The sequence below is a fragment of the Anopheles funestus genome, chromosome 2RL (genome assembly GCF_943734845.2).
Source record: "Anopheles funestus chromosome 2RL, idAnoFuneDA-416_04, whole genome shotgun sequence".
NCBI lineage: Eukaryota > Metazoa > Arthropoda > Insecta > Diptera > Culicidae > Anopheles > Anopheles funestus.
In genome coordinates, this window is record NC_064598.1 from 78958575 (window position 1) to 78978297 (window position 19723).

A 19723-nucleotide genomic window follows, 5' to 3' on the forward strand; every position below is an offset into this window, starting at 1 on the left:
ACTCTCTCGCATTGTTCGCTTTTCTCATCACAAGTGGAAAATATGTTCGTCGAAACTGTGGTAAAGAAAAACAACGGTTAAAATGATCGGGATTATTTTCAAATGAGAGCCGGTTTTGTGAGCACCGTCACTCACACTCACCGTCCGGTGTTGAATGTTTCATTTAAAGCAAACGTTCGGCCGCCCGTTCGGCTTTAGTTTTCACCGTATCCTTACACCGAAAGGATGATGGTTTTTATGCGCGTCGCGTTAACAATAGCGTAGAGCTGCTTTATCAAAAAACGAGAAAAAAAGGAAGGATTTCCTTCACTGTTTCGGGTGAGCTGAGAATCGAATTGTGTTGCAACGCGACAGAAAGTGTTTGTTATTGAAGGGTACAGATGTGTAAAACAAAATGTTTTCCGTTCAAAGTACCATTATGTTGCTGTGTGAAAGAATTGGAGTTGCTTAGCGAAAGTTTTGCACACGAGATTCCGATGGTGACTGTAGCAGGTGTCGGTACGGAAGATAAACATTCCTAAACGCCATTGCACGTTCGGAAAGCAACTCACGATTTTGTCACACAAGTGCGTCACAAAGCTCGAAAAAGGTGGATAGGAAAAAAAGCGAACGTCTGCTTCCAAACCAACCAGTGCAAAAGTGTAGAAAATCGTATAACGTTTAAGGTTGTCCAAAATTTTGCTTAAACTAAGTTTCAAAATTAAAGCGCTTTGTTGAAAATCAAGCATTTTCCGTTCTTCTCCAAAAAAGACATTTTATTCCAAAGCTGCAAAAGATCGCCTTTCAGTTGAATCCATCCGATTTCACTTCTACCGAAACCGGACATCCGGTGCAGCAGTTCGGCCCAGACCGGAAAGAAGTTGCATATCGAGGTGAAAGAACGAAATAACAAAAAAACCACCACGTACCCGCGGGCACTTTGCTGCTGCTGCTGCTGCCATTGCACAGCTGTTGGGAAAACACATTTTCTTCACCATTTTCTTGCAGAAATTTGCGTTCCACTCGCGCTCCTTCACTTGAACCATCCCCGATCGACATCAAAACTTTTTTCCCACCATTCCCCAACACACCCACCCAGCTGGAAGGTTGAGTCAGCTGGTAGGGAATACAACGAAAAAAAGTGGAACAAAATTCCCTTTTCTGATACTTCCTTCCCATTCGTGATGGAACGAAGTGGAAATGGCTGGTGCTGGTCACAGGGGAAAACGAAGAGAAGAAAAAAAATGTCACCAAAGAGCGTACTTACTTTGGCCCATAGAAGAAGCAACATGCGAAATGAATCCTGCCCATTTATGCGAGGCAACAGCGATGGTACGAACTTCTTGCTTTTCCATTAAAGTGATTGCAGTTTTTTTACCCTCCCGGAATGGATGGCACACTGGCTGCGTACGGCTGACGGACGAGGCGGGGGTTTTCGGTGGGGAAGTTTCACTTTACGCTTTCGGTTCGGTTCGGGTCGAACAAATGTGAGGGCGAGATGACACTTTTCACCATGGCGTGGTGTTTGGGCAATACCCCGGCCCCATTCGGCTCCGTTCGCTTTTCTTGAAGCTGTAAAGATTTATGTGCTGCTTCAACAATTTTCTTTCGGCTCGCGTAGCGTTTCTGTCATGCCCAGCGCCGAAAAACCTTCGGTTCCCTAAAATTATCGGCGAGCTGCAAGGATGTTGAAACACCCCAGTTGGGAAGGTACAGGGCAGGGCTTTAGGCAGCTGTTTTATCGAAATTGAAAATTAATTAATTTCCTAAGTTGCATCGTTACTCTTGGTCGGTACTCTAGGAAGGAGCGGATCCACGCTGGGTGTTGGGAAGCGAAAAGTGAGAGCGGGAAGGTACCAGGTTGGGAAAGGTTAGGGAGCATGACCCAATCAGAACACAGCCGGTACCGCCGTTCAAGAGGATATTCTACCGTTCTTTATTTTGTACTTTTGTTTCCGTAAAACGGATGCTTCCATCCTGTCCTGTGTCCGGTTATCAAAGAAGGAGGAAAAAAATAAAACAATACAGAAGCACCATTTGTAGCTGGAAATCATCGAAATGCACCGATTCTTTCTACGCTTTAGATCCGTGCTCGTGACAGTGGTGCAAATGGGATGAAAGAATTTATTTTATATTGTTGCTTTAAATTCCATTCCGACCCTGAAGGTCTTCTTTGGCTGAAGCCTTTGCAAAGACAGCGTTTAAGAATGTCTGTAAAAATGTCGCTTCCATTCTTGCTGTACACAACCTTTGAACTAGGCAGAAATATAGAGAGAAAGAGAGGGAGAGATAGAGGAAAGAAACTTAAAACAGTTCCGGTTTATCGTAGGACATTCAGCCAGTGGACAAGTGGTGTGTTTAATTGGCGTTGAAACGATTGGTTTCAGCTGACCCCGGATTTCTGAAGATGTCTTTCGCCGTTCATCGATTCCCTTTCTGCTAACGATCTCATCTGCCAACCCATATTCTCCAACCCGCCCTTAGGAACTTCCCTGTCTAGCTTATCATTTACGTCAAACGGCACGTTTACGGTCGTGTTCACGATAGAAACGCTGTTCCCTATCATAATGCTCAGCGTAAACGGGAATGCTTTTTGCTGCAACACACATCGTTGCACGCCATAAGATAGCTTTCTTTAAGGGTTCTTGTTTCACGAATGGATCCAGTATGGCGTGTTAGTTTGTGTGTGTGTGTGTTTTTGTGTGCTTACGTACATAAAGTGAAGGCTTGTGAGAAAAGTGGATGAACGTTTGCAAACAACAGTACCCAAGCAAATGCCGTGATAGTATTTCCGTGGCAAAAGAGGAAGAAAAAAAAACAGTGCAAAAGTGTTGTGTAAAGTGTTTATCAGCGAGAAAATGAACGTTTTCAGTTGTGGCGAGGAAGAGAAGGAAATGCCGGGATATTTTCCTCCTAATTGGTTATGCTTGGGTGTGTGTTTTTTTTACTCGGGATGACTACACATGGGTGTGAGTGTAAAAGCTATGTTGTCAGCATTTAATTTGACACGGAATGGATGTGTTATGAGGTGTGGAAAATTTCAAATATTCAAAGTTAGTTCAAGGTTTTATGATGAGATGAGATGCTTTTTCCTAATTAGAACAAAATATAAAAACCAAATTAAAAATATATGAAACAAAATTTATGGAAAAGTAGTTTAACGTTTTGATGTAACAAATTTTATTGCAAAAGGTCACTAAGCTGTTTATTATTTTGTTTTAAAATTACGTAAACTACCTTATGGAGTCTTTCAAAAGTTATTAAAGACTAACTTAATCAATTAGGCAATTCAAATGTCAATAAAATATCCCGAAACTATATAAAAACTCTTATTTCAACGCGAATTTTAACTGAAAAAAGTTTAATTTATTTCAATAAACAAAAACGAAACAATATAACAAAACAAGAAATCACTTTAAATTTCCCACAACCAATGGCACCCAACCATATTCAATCTGGTGAACACAAGAAAAAACAAACAAACTTAAAACTGCTTCGAATACAGCCCAACTTTGGCCGGTTGTTTCGCAATAAAGCAAGCTCAACCCAAAGCGGGGCGGGTGTATGTGCGGTCTCGATCCACCGATCCTTCTCTCGCTTACTGTCGTTTCCGAAGCATTATTGGGCAGGTTGGTTCGGTAAAGTTTTGTACACCAGGCGCACCATCTCACCAGGCACTAGGCACCACATTTTATATTGGTTTCAAGCAAATAATGGCAAAGGCTTACGCTTCCACGCCGAAACAAAGACAATCAGCTCCGCCAGGCCCAAGTGGTAGTATGGAAATGGGATGGTGCGAGTGGTACTGGAGGCAAGGTATCCATCTCTTCCATGCTTCCATGTTACCCGCATGCATAGTATGGTGAGGGGATATCGGTGTTTATATGTGTGTTTTATGGTTTGTTTCAAACCGGCGACAGAACGCCTGCTTACTTGGTATGCCAATTCAAGCGAATTTGGCTGTGCTTCCACCCATTTTCCCAGCACTGTGTCCCACGTGCAAAAGCAAATCAGTTGCAATTTTCAAACTTTCCCAATTGAGAGATAAATTTATAAGGCTCGAACACGCACAAACACACACACACATATAAAGCGCACATAAAAGTGAACTTTTCCTCTACTTTATTCTATTTCGCTTTTATTTACTTTTTTCTTTGTTTTTGGGAGTGTGAGGGGAAAGAAAGGAATACAACATGATGGCAGTTTGAATTTGTTTCGCTGGTGTGGGAGACGCTTTAGGCAAAAATTTGAACTGAACGTAGGGATAAAGAAGAAAACCCAAAATAACAATGACAATTGGCGAATAGGCAGAAAAAGGCAACCTCTACGCGAAACAGTATGATTGGATGAGAAAATTATGTTCGCACTACTTTGCGAGACGTACCGGGAAAATAAAAACAAAAAGAAGGGAATAAAAAGCACAGATTTTTCTTTGATCGTTTGTCGGCGGGCTTCACCGTATTTTTTTTTTTCATCTCACTGACGTACGTCTTCAAGCACGCTCGTAATGATTCTTGCTCGCAAATCTTTACTCGCAACGAGCACGAAACGAATAGACAGCGAAATCGCTTTAAATTTCGTTCGTTTAGTTTTGCTGATACGACGTTTTGAGTGGCACTACTCTATGTGCTTTTGTATGTATTTGTGTGTGTGTGTCTGCATTTTGGAGGGTTATTTGAATCTTAAAATTATTTCACCGTACAAAAGAAAACTGTTTCCATCTGAGTGTGTGTGTGTGTTTTTTTATTCCCTTCAAGTGCGGCACCACAAATCCACTATTTGGTGAAAGATATCTCATTGGGCGCAGCGGAAAAAAAAATCCGCCGAAAAAGGATCCTTGTGTCGGTGTTTTAGTGCTTCACGGATTTTGGGCTCTGTGCCTTTTCTGCAGCATCTTGTTTAGCCGTGTCGCACTACACAATGCCTTCCAGCATCTATTACTATTTACATTCTGCTTAGGATGTACGACCCGAGTTTCGATGGAGACGCCTGGTGGTTCGATGGAGACGCCTGGTAGTTCGATGGAGACGCCTGGTGGGAACGTTAGCGCGGAAGATGCTAGGATTTTATGACGGTATAAATTTCCCCACTCAAACCGTCAGCCTTCCTTTGCCTTACGGTTTCCTTGGTTGGGCTCGTACATCGTACGAAACGCGTTGGATTAGGTTTTCGCGACACTGTCCCATTAGGGCCGCACCGAGCTTTGATTTCAGCCGCTGCCGTTATAATGTGATGAAACTTGTTGTATGTAAGTGTGCGAGTGTGTGTGTGTTTGTGTGTGCTCGTGACTGGTTCGATGGCTGAAAACGAGTTTTAAAAAGTTGCAATTTCACAAACAAACAGCATTACGGAAACTGTTCGCAAACGAGCTAATGGGGTAATTTAAATTAAAGAACATTACAGAACAAAACTTTTTCGTTCTTTGTCTAAGGGTTTCAAAACACATTTACAAAGAAGGGCGATTTTTTTGCGCAGAAGAGATAAAACAAATTTTGTAGCAGAAGCGTTACAAAACAAAGTCAACAATTGAAAATATGTAACAAAAATTTAAACCCACTATTTCTTTCAAACACCTACAATTTTCTTGCAGTCATTAAAAAAAAAACCAAACGAATTTAAAAAAAATTAAGGTCTTTAAGACCAACAAACAAACACATTGCATACTTTTAGGAGTCTGTGCTACGACCAACTTGTATCAATGAAATTATTATGCAAACTCAATTTGCTACAATATGAACCAGAAATTGTTCACAGACAAAGCATAAACTCCCAATGAAACATATTCACATCTTCTTCGCAAATTGCTTCATCAACCAAGCTTCAACCGAACCGGCCATTGATAAACTTGAACAAACTCTTTACCCCCCGAAAACTATCGACACTATCTTCGGACTCGACCACCAGTTGGTGCACGATTGAGCGAATCCAATCTATTTGGAAGCATCCGGTTTTGACATAAAGCGAAAAGGAAAACAAAAACTAACGTTTCACAAAATAAAACCGATGGATGGATTGTCCGGAGCGGTACGGGAACAAAGGGGAACGAAATGTATCGTCCACGTTCCCCCCCAAAAAGAAAAGAAGAAATTTGCCACACTTTCGGTCCGGTGGGACTACCGTATCGCACTGGTCTGTGGGAAAAGCCACCCACACTGGCTCATTTTTTCGCTTAAGAAAGAGAAGAGACAAAAAAAACCGAACACGGAAACGGAAAAGCGCAATATCCTTCATTTATTGTACCGAAGTCTTTTTTTTTCCTTTTTTGTTTCCTTCCTACAACAGTTCGGTTTAGTTTACTTATTTGGATGCTATTGCAAAAAGGATCAGTTTTGTTTCCCGTGCTTTGTTGTGTGTTTTTCTTGCTTTCTTACTACGTTTACCATTGTGAAGATGATCTGAATGAAACTCATTGAAGATGGACACGTTTCACACATTTGACGTGAAACACGTGGCGTACCCATTGCTCCGGCTGTGCGCTCTGCGAAATGAGACAACGAACTTTTCGGTTGCCTTTATATCCAACCTTTTCCGTGTTCGTGACGATTGTACGACGGGGTCACAAATGACCGGCTGACGGTAGTTACCCTGCAAACAAACAAAAAAAAAAACCCCAATACAACAAAGGCAAATCGTTTCGTGAAGCGTTTTAGTTGGAATGGTAAAGAAAATACAACGCAACGGTAGAAATGCTGATACTTTTCCCGGTTTGTTTGTCTCATGGGACAGCAAGTACAAGATTTTTGTCCCCTCGCGATGGGTCTCATTTGAAGATATTAAAACGTTTCACTGCAAGCAAATACTTGACATCGATACCGTCCCAAAAACATTGGAAAACATTGAACAACGCTTGGAAGACATGATGTCGATTTGCTGTCAATTCACTTGTTACGATTTCTAATGCTTTTACACTAACATTACGTTCGTTTTTTTTAAAATTCCAATTTCATAATGCTCGAACCGCATCTTTGTTGCTGTTTTTTTTTCTTTAACTGCTTGCAGTCTCTTTCTCCAACGTTAAACACCGGTCACAAAGTCTCATCGAAGTTCTTTTCCTACGGCTCAACACCGTTTTGAGAAAAAGGCACCCGAAAAGACACAAAGCTTTAAGAGTTGTAGCAAGTCGTTGATAAACAACAAGAAGAAAAAGTTCCAATATCGAAAAGAAGAAAAAGGACAAAAAAAACTATACGGAACCGAATACGGTGCTCCAGGATGATGGCAAGGGTCGTCGGTGGTTTTGCAAAGAAAAACAACAATCCGTGGACGAAATCCACACCATTTTTTTTTTGTTTCATTTTATGTGAACTTCTTCGTTGCTCTGTGTGGGCTCTACAGCACGAAGTCACTTCTCTTTCACGGTTTTTTTTTTGTCTCCCCGTTTAACGTATCGAATCGGTTTGAAGTGATCGTCCACGAAAAGGGCTGATGCTTTAATACGATGCGGAATCGCGAAGTGACGCACAACAAGGCCACACCACTTCTGATGATCTGATTTCACTGGAAGTGAAGCAGAAAAGGGATGTGTCGGAAGCGGACTGTTTTGTTTCCGGGCAACTTTTTCACCCGACACCCGAACAGAGCACAAGAAAACGAACAAAACGAACACCGAAACTCGATATCCTACCCGAAATGCAGTAGTTTAGTTTTCCGTAGGAACTAATCCACGGGGTTTTGTCTCCCGGCGTGTAGCAGGAACACAACACGACAGAGGAAGAACTTTATTGGTGTCTTGTGTTTCGCGGTTTCGTCCCGAATTCCGAAAAAGAACGCGACTCACACTCGTCGGAAAATCCTTTCACCAGCGGGTAGTCCAAAAACTTACAGCTGCAAAAGACATACTACGGAGAGCAAATCGAGCACCAAGTTGTCTTCCTACGTTTATGCGTATCTGTGAGACACTGGTGGTGTTAGGAATATATGACAAGTTAGACCAGCCACCTTAAATGGTTGAGCCGGTAGATCTTGCGAGACAGGCAGCATGAGCTGCACCTCGTGAGCTCCTAAATCAGTTGCCAAGTTGAATTTACATAAATAGTTGGGGTGAAAAGAATTTTCTTGTTCCTCTGACACCCTAAGAAAGTGTCGAGTTTTGAGAAAACTAAACGCGAAAGGAAAATCAAATACTGAAGAAAAAGTTTACAACGCTAAAAGCTGATTGTGCTCCGACGGTGTGTTTGTGTTGCAATGAGTAAACAACAGTGGATAGTTGACGGGTTTAAAGGACTTCACAAAAACTTCACTAGACAAATAAAAAAATTGAGTTGCTTACCAACTGTAAAGCAAACAATAAGAACTAATGGCCCCCTTATTCACATGTTTATTGTTCTTTTTAGCAGCATAAAATGTGTCGCTTTACTATCAGTTCCTTATAGTCTTTTTCCTTTTTCTCTTCACAATTCTACCAGGCTAATTCTGTGGAGGCAACAAAAAGAAAACGAAAGTGTGTAGTGCGTTTTGCAAAAGAAAGGAGTACGAATACTCAAACACGCCCGAAACGCGCCCTGAAAAAAAGTGTTCTACCTTAGAGTGTGAATAAAAAATACGAAAAGAAAAAATTCTCTTCCAAGTGAAAGTTGGTTGAAAAGTTAAAAAAAGAAGAAAAAAGCAACAAAAAAAGGTAAAGCCCAAAAGAAAGCGAAAATAAAGTTAAAAGAAGTCAAAAGTCAAGTGGAGTTGTTAAAAGTTAAAATATATTCGTTCTTGCCTGTTACTGCTCCGACCGTTTGCTTGTCATTCCGCCCTGACTCCCTAATCGGCTAGGGTGCGTATCGGTTCGGTGGGCCAGTGTTATCTGTTTTTTTTTGTGTGCTGTGGTGTGCGAGTGGTGTGTCAGGGTTGTTCAAAGCGCCCAGCAACGGGGAAGGAGCGGCATGTGAACCGAAGCCGTGAACCGTAATATGATTTTTCCAGCAACCGTCAACCAGTGCGGCACGGCAACTTTAGCAACGGTTTAGCGAAACGATGGTACAGCGCAACAAGTCAAGGTAGGTTAAGCTTGCAATGGTATGTGAAAATAATGCGCGTTACAAATCGAAACTTTTCAGCATAAACATCGCGTTGGGGGTGCGAAGTTTAAAATCAATTTTCCACGCACATTTTATACGATTTCATGTGCATTTAGGGTTGCATTTGGAGCTTCTGCGTTCTGGCGGGGACGAGAAAAATTAATTTTGCTAATGTTCGAGGTATTTGAGCTTGATCATTCCGCTTCAATAAATCCATTAAAAGTACGATGTTACACTTCATCTCAAATTGGATACCTTCAAGGGTAACTGTTTGCTAGTACACAACCGTCACTTCGTGGTGTATGAAATTGATCGTGAATTTGAGTGAAGCCAGCTAATATGCTTTAATCAGATGCTCGATTCAAGTTCATTATCGGGCAACCGGTACGATTGCAGCAACGCGCATTAATTCCAATTAGAAACTGCATCATTACTTGCATGAAGCAAATGCATTATCTAATGTGAGAAATTGATAGGTATATTGTGGACACTTTAATGCAGCTTGTTGCGCATGAGTTACAACTTCACATTGTAATTTGCTAATGGTTTCGTGTGCTTTGATTATCGATTATTGGCTTCGGTATCTGTTCTTTGCCGGGAAATTTTGTAAGTTTAGTATAAACTTTTTGTTTCTCGTAATAATATTTTATTTTACGTGATACAACTGCGACTGTGTCGCTTGAGAACCAATTCCAAGAACCGATTAACGCTGAAAGGTTCACCATGTCACTATTTATGAAAAAATGGTGTCAATAGTTCAACTCGTTTTTTTCGAAGTTGATCCATTGGAATTCCGCGAAAGTCGTGGGTTGAACCAACATTATTTTTAAAGTTACTTGGTCAGACAACAATGGATATGCAAAATGATGTAGTACGATGTTAAATTTAACCTAAAAGTACTGTTTTAAACCAATGTTTAAACATGTAAATCATAAGCTAAGCCCACACGGCATCTTATGGGCAAAGTATTTTATTTATTTATACAATTTGATTAACTATTAGAATTGTTAAAAAAATAAATTTAAAAAATTGAGAGTATGAGAAAAAAAAAGAAATAAGGTTTAACCGATCGGAAGAGCACTAAAATGATATTCTGGTTATTTCGATACAATGAACAGTGTATTTCGATTTTAATTTTTTTATTCAATCATCAAGAAAAGAACCTTTAGGAAAAGAAATAATGAAAAATCAAAGATGATTTTCGTCACGTAATAGATACTCAAATATTCTAGACTAAGATTAACGGTGATCAGTTGAAGACTTTTGCAACAAAAAGAAGGAGGAAATTTTGGCTCAGTGTTATCCATTTTAGCAAAGGAATAGATTTTAAAATAATTTGTTACAAAAAGCTTAAACAAATAAACATTATCAAGCAAAGGGAAATGTGATTTTATTTACTATTTAATTAAATTGAATAAAAACAACACTCATTCTCTAACCTCACTCAACGGCAGCTATTAATGTACTACCGAGCAGGAATACGGAGTTAAATCTCATCAACGCTAAGCACCTTCTAATCCACTCCTGCTCATAATTGCTAAACTACTGCACATTGGCGCTCCTGCATAGATTACCATGACCGGAGAAACGACCTCTTACACCATGGTCTTGGTTTTGGTTTTCATTAAAAAGCATTAGCGTTAATCTTTAATTAAAACTTTTGTCTCCACTTTCGTACCACGCTGTATCGTGCCACCAAGCAGGTGCATCTGTTTGGTAGATGCAATTTTTATACACACAATATACCAAGTTCTCGTTGTGTGTTAACATTAAAGGAAGGAAAGACTTTTCCTTCTTGTATCAATGTGCCTGAACGGTGAGACTAAGCTGATAAAAGTAGAGTACACCTGCTTGCAGGAATGGATCGATACCGTGCAATAATTATAAAACTAATTTCCTTTCCCTTTGGTTCACTTGTACGCTTCTTCGAAATCGGTTCACAAATTTTGCCTACATTTGTTTCACTTTCCAAAAAGAGCCTTTCCAAAGTATAGAAAATGTACTTTTGCTTGTTGTAAGACAAGCTTTTGCATCATGAAAGGATGTAACATAATTTCCGCTACGATTCTGCACGATCGATCGGAGGTTTCTTCTGCTCGTGAACGAAACTATGGCCACCGGGAGAAACCGCCGTACCGAATGTGGAGAATGTATTTTAGAAGATCTACACCACTACAGCCAAACATGGGCCAGGCGTTTCGCTCTGTGAAAATAAGCACGCTGACCAGAGGACCGGTAATTTATATTCATAGGCAAGCATTAAAACACCATTAAGATAATAAATTACATTTGATTAAATCTGCATAAAGCTGGCGTGTAAAAATTGTTGTAAAACTTACCACCCCGCCGCTACCGCTTCTGGGGCTACCGTTCGGAATGGTTTGTCTGATGCATTGCATACATTGTGGCGCACTTTCGAAAGAATGTCCAACAGACCAGATGATGGAATGATTAAACTTTTTTTTTATTATCCGTACGCTAAACAAGAGGTGCGAGCGAGTAAGGAAGAAACATAGTGGAAAATGGTTAACGAACGGTATATAAGATTTTCTTTTTTTTCGGTGAACACTTTACCCCTTGGTATGTGTCCCAATACATGATCTTCTGGTCGGTTTTCCTCCCTACTGAAACGGCGACTACCTTTTTCGGTGCGGGTTTTACGCCGTAGAAGAAGACCGGAAACGAGCGAAAGTGATTATGAGCGGCACGTTAAGACCTCAGCGTCCCCAGTGTGCGAAGGCACAAAAACGTGAGGCAAAATTATTAAAACGGTAAAGACGATGATGATGATGATGATGTTTGCCGGTGCTGGAGATGCACAAGAGTGCCCAGCCCAGATCCATTAGCCAGCCGAACAATGAAGAAACCCTACACAGAACCGTGCAGCATCGTCATGCTGTTGTGTTCCCCTGTGGTACCCGTGTGCGGAATGAGAGCTTTCTGCCAGCCGAAAGTTCACCGTCGTAAAAACGTAACTAACGACGATGAAGGGATAAAATGCGCTCCGTTGATGTTAGGATTTTCCAAACCCCAAAAAACGCACCACCGAGAACGACTGAGCCAGGTGGGCAATGGCGGAATATTCCCGACGGGTTTGTTTGTTATGTGTGTGGGTGCGCCTTTTTTAACCGGATGTAAGGAGGGGTGTTAGAAGGAAGGAAAAGAGGAAGCTTGATGGTAGTCAGTTGTTCGTCAATGTCATTGCCTTCCAACCAGTGCTGGAAAATGGTATGATGCAACATTTTACGACGACGCAAACCTGCTTATATGCATTCTCAGTATGGCGGGTAGATGGCGTCTTTTGCCTAACGGGTTGCTATCCGTCTGGCCCGTAATGAAGTACGAGCGGCAAACCACTGGCCGTTCGTTGCTGGTAGTTTATTGTTTTAAGGTTTGCAAGATTTTTTTATATGGCTTAAAAGTTCGTTAGGATGCTGTAAAAGCTTGAACTGACCGAGTGAAAAAGAGAGAAAGAGAGAGAGGGAGAGAGAGAGAGACAGCGCGAGTTTGGAATTAATTAAAGCTCGGGTGAAAATTATATCATAACAGCTCGTATAAATTGCTTGAAATCAAATTTACATGCCAGAAACTAATGGGTAAAACGGAAAAAGGAGGAATACGTGCGGCGAACAGCAGCAAATGCCTTTGGGATGGTGTAGCTTCGGTGCTGGTCATTAAGGAACGCGCTAGTAATCAACTAATGAACGTACCTTGTAGCGTATAATAATGTACAGAGAGCAAATAGTTTAGCTGTTTTTTTTCTTTTAAAATCTACTGGCAATTTGAAATTCCTGAAGCATGCCTCTTTAAATTTGATAGGCAATTCTTCATGTTGTAAATATTCAGCAAATATGATACTAAGTGAAGAAAAATATTCCTTTGATTTCATTTTAAATTGACGGATTTTCATTGAATTTCAATAACTGATTTAACAAAACTCATAAAATAACTTTAATGTCTAACATTCAAAAACATTCATTGATATTTTTTTTAAGTATTTTTTTACGCAACTGTGCTCTATTCATATACCGATTAAAAACATTTAGAATATTTGACAATCTTTTTAGCGCTTTCAATTGACACTAACAGAGACAGGAAGTCACGATTTAGGTAACAATTCTTGTACGAATGCTACTACATGACCTATATCCTACCAAAATCCGCCATTTCATCATTTTATGTATTAAGCTTCGCTATCGAAACATCATTCCGTCCCGGTTCAGCTTTACCTTTTCCAACAGAAATATAAAAAAAAACTAGAAGCTAAATGGTCATTATTTCCGCTGGCAGTTTTGTGGTTGACAACGTGACCCAGCCCTTGAATGAACGTTCCCCGTATTCCAATGGTGAACGGTGGTGTTTATCCCATCCCAACCCATCCCTATGCAACTGTCCAGTTCAACACCCAGCAATACGCTCGTTCGGCCTGCCGGGAGACGATATGTTTTTTTTTTTGTTTGTTTGCTCTGCTTCCAGAGATATTCAGCCAAACAAGCCTCCGCTTGACAATCCGGAAATAACTAAAAAACCACCCCTAGAACCGTGTGCCGCAGGAAATTTGAGGTTTAGTTTGTGCCACCGAAAACAAAACCGGATTGCAAAACCAAATGGTAGGAAACCGAGTCGCGGTGGTAGCAATACGAAAGCCTACATATCCACACTATTGCACCGGTTGGGGATGATTTCCCGTGTGCATGGTTTGGTGCAAATCGCGTACCGGGCAATAGATGCATGCGAATGTACGGTTAGTAGTTTGATTCTACACACACACACTGCACCTGAGGTACCATTCTATCACAAACCAATCGGAAGGATGGCAGAAAGATTGGTTTGCACGAGATAGCGTATGGTCGGATGGTTTTTGGTTAGCATTCGCGGTTGCAATCGATGCGCCGATTGGGTGATGCAACCCCAGCCGATAATGAATGTTTTAATTTGTTTCTATTTGTAGAAATTCGCTTCAGGAGAAAATGTGTCCACAAAGAACCTTAATATTAAAATTTAAAGTTTTAAACAATTTTAAAGTTTTAAATAATTTAAACACAATACAAATTCTTTTATTACTATCTTGTTGTCTATAAACTAACCTAACAATCGATAAATGTACAACAAAAAAATATCTAGCTCGAAATAACATAAAAAACTACAACAAATAGCATGTGTTTTGCTATCCACAACTTTTAGTGATGACCTTTCGAACTAGTTTTGCATACTGTATTGATGTTTTGTGAGCCAGCAGCCACGGACGGTTCGGTGTTACGAAAAACTTCATGAATAATTCTCACAAATTATTCAACGATCGATCAGCTCTTTTAGCCGTTGTATCTATTTTGCAATACTTGCAGGGGTTCCTAAACGAACGTTTTTGGATAGTCACAAGTGCTAAGCTTTAAAGCATGACCTTCAATCGTTCGCGTTGTTCGTATCAAAGAAAATAAAAGTAGATTAGGAGATAATTTAACAAAAAATTAAAAGTAATACTTCAATCTGAAACAAAACGTTTAAAAAAATGCATCAATAAAATTTAATAAAAGCATAATAAAATCAATGAGAAAAACATTCCATTCTGATAATAAAAACGAAAAAGAATTCCCCACAGTCTACCTTCCATCTCTTGGCAATTGCTTGAGAAAGGGTAAAAACAACATTTTACCATGACAACGTGTGGTTTACAAAACAACGCCTCGAACAAGAAACAAGATGCCACAAAATGTCACATAAAAATCATTTCTCCTCCACAAAACACCTTCACCAACCCGCCCTTGGTAAACGGTGCCAACAAAATCTTTCACTAGGTAAGACTAGCCCAACTCAGACGAGCGAAAAGAATTGTTGGTCTGGAGATCGTACAGGGAAAAGGAAGACAAAGCCGCTACAGGAAAGTGAGCCAAGAGAAAAACTTTCTCACCCACATTTTCTTCGTAGATGACAATCGAACATTTGCATATGTTGCAACGAAATCGGCTCTTCCAAAGTAGCCAACGAATATAAGTTCAGGAAGTCACACATACACACACACACCCCCACTGGACCGATCTCTGGAGCACTAGACAATGGCCACGCGAGTCGGCCATTTTGAACCTGAACACCGGGTCATATTGTGCCGGCGTGCGGGCATTTGGGATTCGGTTTCTCCCTGGCGGGCGTTTCGGGCTGACCTGAGCGAGCTTCTGGTTGTATCCAAACTTTTCCACCACATACATATATGTGTGCCACACGGATAGGCACCGTGGGCCGGAAAATCTGTTCCATCTTTTTGGCTTCTCTTCTTCTTCGCATTCGGAAGAAAAGTTACCGGTCCGGTCGAGCTACTCGATTTCAGTTGGGCTCAGTGCCCCGATATGCGCCTGCTGCCAATGCAAAGTTCATTCCGTGACATCCTGCAGATGCTGCCGGGGAATGCTTTTTGCCTGCAAAACACTCTGGTCGTCACCTTTTCCCGCAGTCTATCCCTTTTTCCCGTCGAAACAGATTTAGAAATGCAGAAAAAACAAGAACCAAAACTGAACGAAAAGGACTCGACTAGCAACGCCGAGTAAGGAAATGAGAAAGTTGTGGAAAGTTTTCCGTTTTATTTATTTTCCAATGTTGATCCTACCCTGTTTTTCCCCTTTCACCAAGTCACCACAACAGCTTTTTAGAGCCCCTACATTCACCCCGATTTTGTTCCTCTTTCTGGAGGGAATGATTCAACGAAGCGGGAAATGATCAGGCCGAGGGTTTTTCAGGCCGGGTGTGCAATGGAAGAAAACTGTCTTTTGCTCGAAAATTTCATTATCTGAATACTGCCTGAAGCAGTATTTGTGCGGTTGCATCTTTAGTGTGGCCCGAAAACTACGAGCGGCACATTCTTCTGCGGGAAAAGTGCGCCTTCGTGAAGCAACCCGCTACTTCAACCGGTGGACCATGAGCGAGGAGGTGTTTTGTGGGGTGCTCATCTTCTCAAGACCTAACTCTCCCCCCCTTTCACCTACCCATGGTAGCTGCAGTAGTAGGAAGCCATCTTAATTTTAATGAGCATTTGGTTCAAGTTTCGAGCGGCCATTAATGCAACCCGGCATTTGTCGGCGCGAAGAAAATGGACTACTACCGGCCATTTCGTCCATTTCATTCGAGGTGTAGGGGGAATGAAAATTGTGAAAAATAACCTCACACTGCCAAAACCCAGAGAAGAAGGTTGACAATTTCGTGGCCAAAATGGCTTCACACACACACACACACACACACACACACACACACAGCAAATCAGGAGCAAATGGGAGTGAAAATTAAAGTTCGCCTGCCTTTTGTGCTTGGCCCTTTCACTTGATGGGAAAGGAAGGGAAGGTGATACCGTTCCCGTCCCCCGGTTTGATTAAAGTTAGTGAAAAAGTTTAAATTGTTTCCATTATTTGTCAGAATGCGCGGTCAACCCTTGCTCACTGGTAGGAAAAAATAGGAATGTTAAGCGACTGTGCATTCCTGCTCGGTGAGACTTTTCTTGTGTAGTTAAGCTACCCGTTAGCAGTTTTTGAGTCGTGGCAAACGAACTGGATAGTTGAGTTGGAGAGTTATAACAAAAACAGAGAATAAAAGATTACTTGAACGAGGGAATATTTTAATCAATATGCTTTAACTATTCCATTTTTAAAAATGTTATCCAATTTTACACATGAAAAAAAGATCAATTTTGTTTCAGTTTTACCCACGTGAAAATTTATTGAATAGACAAATTTAAAACAATGGTCAACTTTTTAATTTGTTAGATGAAAAACGACAAAATTCCCAACAAGTAACTCAACCCTTTGACGAAAAAATGGTTAACAATATTTTCCCGACTTTTCCACGACACTCGAGATGAGAGAATTGAAGACATGTGTATGTGCGAGTTTTATAATATATTCAAAAATAATATAAATATTAAAAAAAGATATTCAATTTATTTACGAAAATAATAAACAGTTTTTTGGATTTAAAGATTTAAATTGTTTTCAGACCAGATTAAACTGTATTTCGTTCGTTTGCAATTTAATTTTGAAATGCAATGTTGTAAAACAAAATTAAAAATAGTACCTCTATGTTATTTCAATATAAATGAAATTGTAAGATAGCTAATATAAATGTTTGAAACAATTCCAAAATTGCATAAAACTTTCATCAACACCAGAAAATCAAATCTCCAACCGGAAGTAAATCCGTAATCGCAATGCCTGTCACGTTTCTGATGTGCATTATTCGTGTGCAAATGTCTTATCAAATCTCTGCAGAATGCATCGCCCGAAAAAGTTCTACCCATAACCCATGCCACATTCACCTGTCAAATGATACCATCAGCTGCTGCCGAAAACGGTTGGGAATCGCTTCAACGTCGACTCTAAGGGCCTGCTAGCTGCACCGTATTGCCACCACTGTTTGGCATCAAATTTTAAGGTTTATTAAATCTCTTTCTCCCACCGGTCGGACTAATGCAGGGTGCACGCTTAGAAGTCACATACGAAGTGATTTCACTGCGCTTGGCAAAGGTGGAATCGGTTTGCTACTACGTTCGCAAGAACCGCGGCTACAGTCCGTTGATGAAGCCGTTTTAAATCACCACCACGTTACTCTCGCTTCTCGCACGTGGCGTTGGCATGAATTTGAATTTTTGATTATAATTTGTACGTGGAAATGTTTAATTTTGGCATAAATCACGTTAACGCTAACTTTGACATCGACTTCGGGGCTCACAGTGAAAACGTTCCACAGTTCAGCCGCGCGCTTGCTTGCCTCGTACTTGCGATTGTGTGAAATGTTGAAACGCACAATTTGCAATCTTGTGCACACATACATAAGATAGGGAAGAAGGGAGAGAGAGAGAGAAAGGAAGAGAGAAATGCAAAGAAGGCACACGTACACCGATGAGTGAAATGCATTTCGTTGCAGCAACGAAAAGCCACAACTCGCGCGACAAGAGGGCATGCTGCGTGGTTGGTGCGAGTGCCCAGGTGAGATGACACATATGCAATGAAAAGCCAAACCAATATCTGTACTCCACTCCCCCGGCTGAGGCTGTGATGTGTGTAATTTCCCTTTCACGAAAGGCAACCGAGGCCGGTCGACAAAAAGGCAATACGATGCTGCTGATGTGGTGCTGCATCCACTCCCCGGGTGCATTCGTTGCTAAAGCGAATTTCCGAAAGGATTTTCCTAACGTTAGGCCAACGTTTTTTTTTTTGGTACTTCCACAGTGCACCACTATTGTTTGACGGGTTTGGTGAATGAACGTTGTGCGATGAAATCGTACGTCGGGCTCATGAATATGTTCACCGCTGTTTCGTGCTAAAGAACTGTAGGGCGGAATGTTAAGGTGTGAATTTTCATCACATGGAAACTACTCTCCCTCTCCTTCAAGCTTCAGCAGGATTATGCAATTTTTATCCCAATTTTAAAGCACCATCGTGAAACCTTTGCAAATTCTAAAAAAGGAGAAAGAAATAAAAAACTCACCGAATGAACCCATTTCCCAGATTGGGAGGATTGAAAAGCTTTGTGGGTGATGTGATGAAAGGCAAATAAAGCGCCGCTTTTTTGGGGAAAGTTATCGGCACTACTGCAGCAATGCATCGCGTAGAGACATGAGAACAAATGTGAATATTTTATGCACACGGTAAACTTCCTTCTGCTAACATTGTTACAGCATTACGCTTTGCTGGAATTAATTGTTAGCCGACTTCGAGGCCCCGGGAAACTGCGTTTGAGATTTTACAAATTTTGGAACTCGCTCGTTGTTTGCCAACGAGAAAAAAAACAGTTTTCACCTGATGTGTGTGTGCATTTTTTTTACTGTTATTCGATCGTGGAACAGGGTGCCGGATTACATTATCTTAAACAATCATTTCAAGAAACTTTTTTATTTAATTTTTCAAAAGGAAAACTAACTTTGATTAAAAAAAAACCTATCATTTGTGTGATGTTTTTAATTTTCCGTTATTCCAAAGTCCGCACCGTTTTTACCTCACACACGTCAGCAGTAGTGACATAAATTGGTCCATCCAGGTGGAATAAAATCTCGCCTTTCTCGACGGTCCTCGGGTTTTGCCTGCCCAGCACCGATATTGGAAAACGATTCAAATGGATCTCCCGTTCTTTTTTTCTTCCTATTGATTTTCCAGCTCACTTCCATAGCCGCACAAAAAGACGCCATCAATTTATTCAGATTTAATGACCAAAGCCGGGACAGTATTGAGAATTATCGGTTTTTACTGTTGTGTGTATGTGTGTCCTCCTCCACTGGCTCGGTCAGCGAGGATCAGTGTACAGTTCGACAGGATGGGGCCTTTTTTTGTTTTGTTCCCCCCCCTATAGCAATAACCGTTCGGGGGTTTTCCATTGCTTTTCACCCATCTGACTGTTCGGCCGGGAGCCTAGACGAAGCCCGTGGGCTGCAAAATTGTGCATAAATTGAATTTCGATACGAATTTAATTACGATAATCTGTGCTAGTGGGCCGGAAGAAGTGTAGTGAGCTCACCCAGACACATATCGATGGGAAATGGCGGGGGAGAAAGAAGAGAGGAAGAGAGAGAGAGAAAAGTAACACAAAAACCTTCCCTTAGTCCTGATGCTCACTGCAAATTCCCCGGATTTGGCCACTTCTTTCGTTTTGCTGATCGATATCCAATTGAACTGACGATTCTGGGTTATATTTCGTTTCCACCATACGGTGCAGCATAAATAAATGGTACCGAGTTGTGGTGCAACACTGCTTGATGAGGGTAAAAC

At 40.9% G+C, this 19723-nt stretch overlaps 1 protein-coding gene across 5 annotated transcripts in view; it reads left to right on the top strand.

Annotated features, from left to right (window-relative positions):
• Positions 1 to 19723, top strand: part of LOC125761926 (protein O-mannosyl-transferase TMTC2) — a 209151-nt gene that overhangs the window by 55212 nt on the left and 134216 nt on the right. For 2 of the 5 annotated variants that reach the window (XM_049423524.1, XM_049423525.1), the window contains exon 2: positions 8385 to 8963. In XM_049423524.1, coding sequence (XP_049279481.1) covers positions 8941 to 8963 — 23 coding nt within the window. In that variant the 5' untranslated portion in view covers positions 8385 to 8940. The other 3 variants (XM_049423521.1, XM_049423522.1, XM_049423523.1) reach the window with 3 other exon arrangements.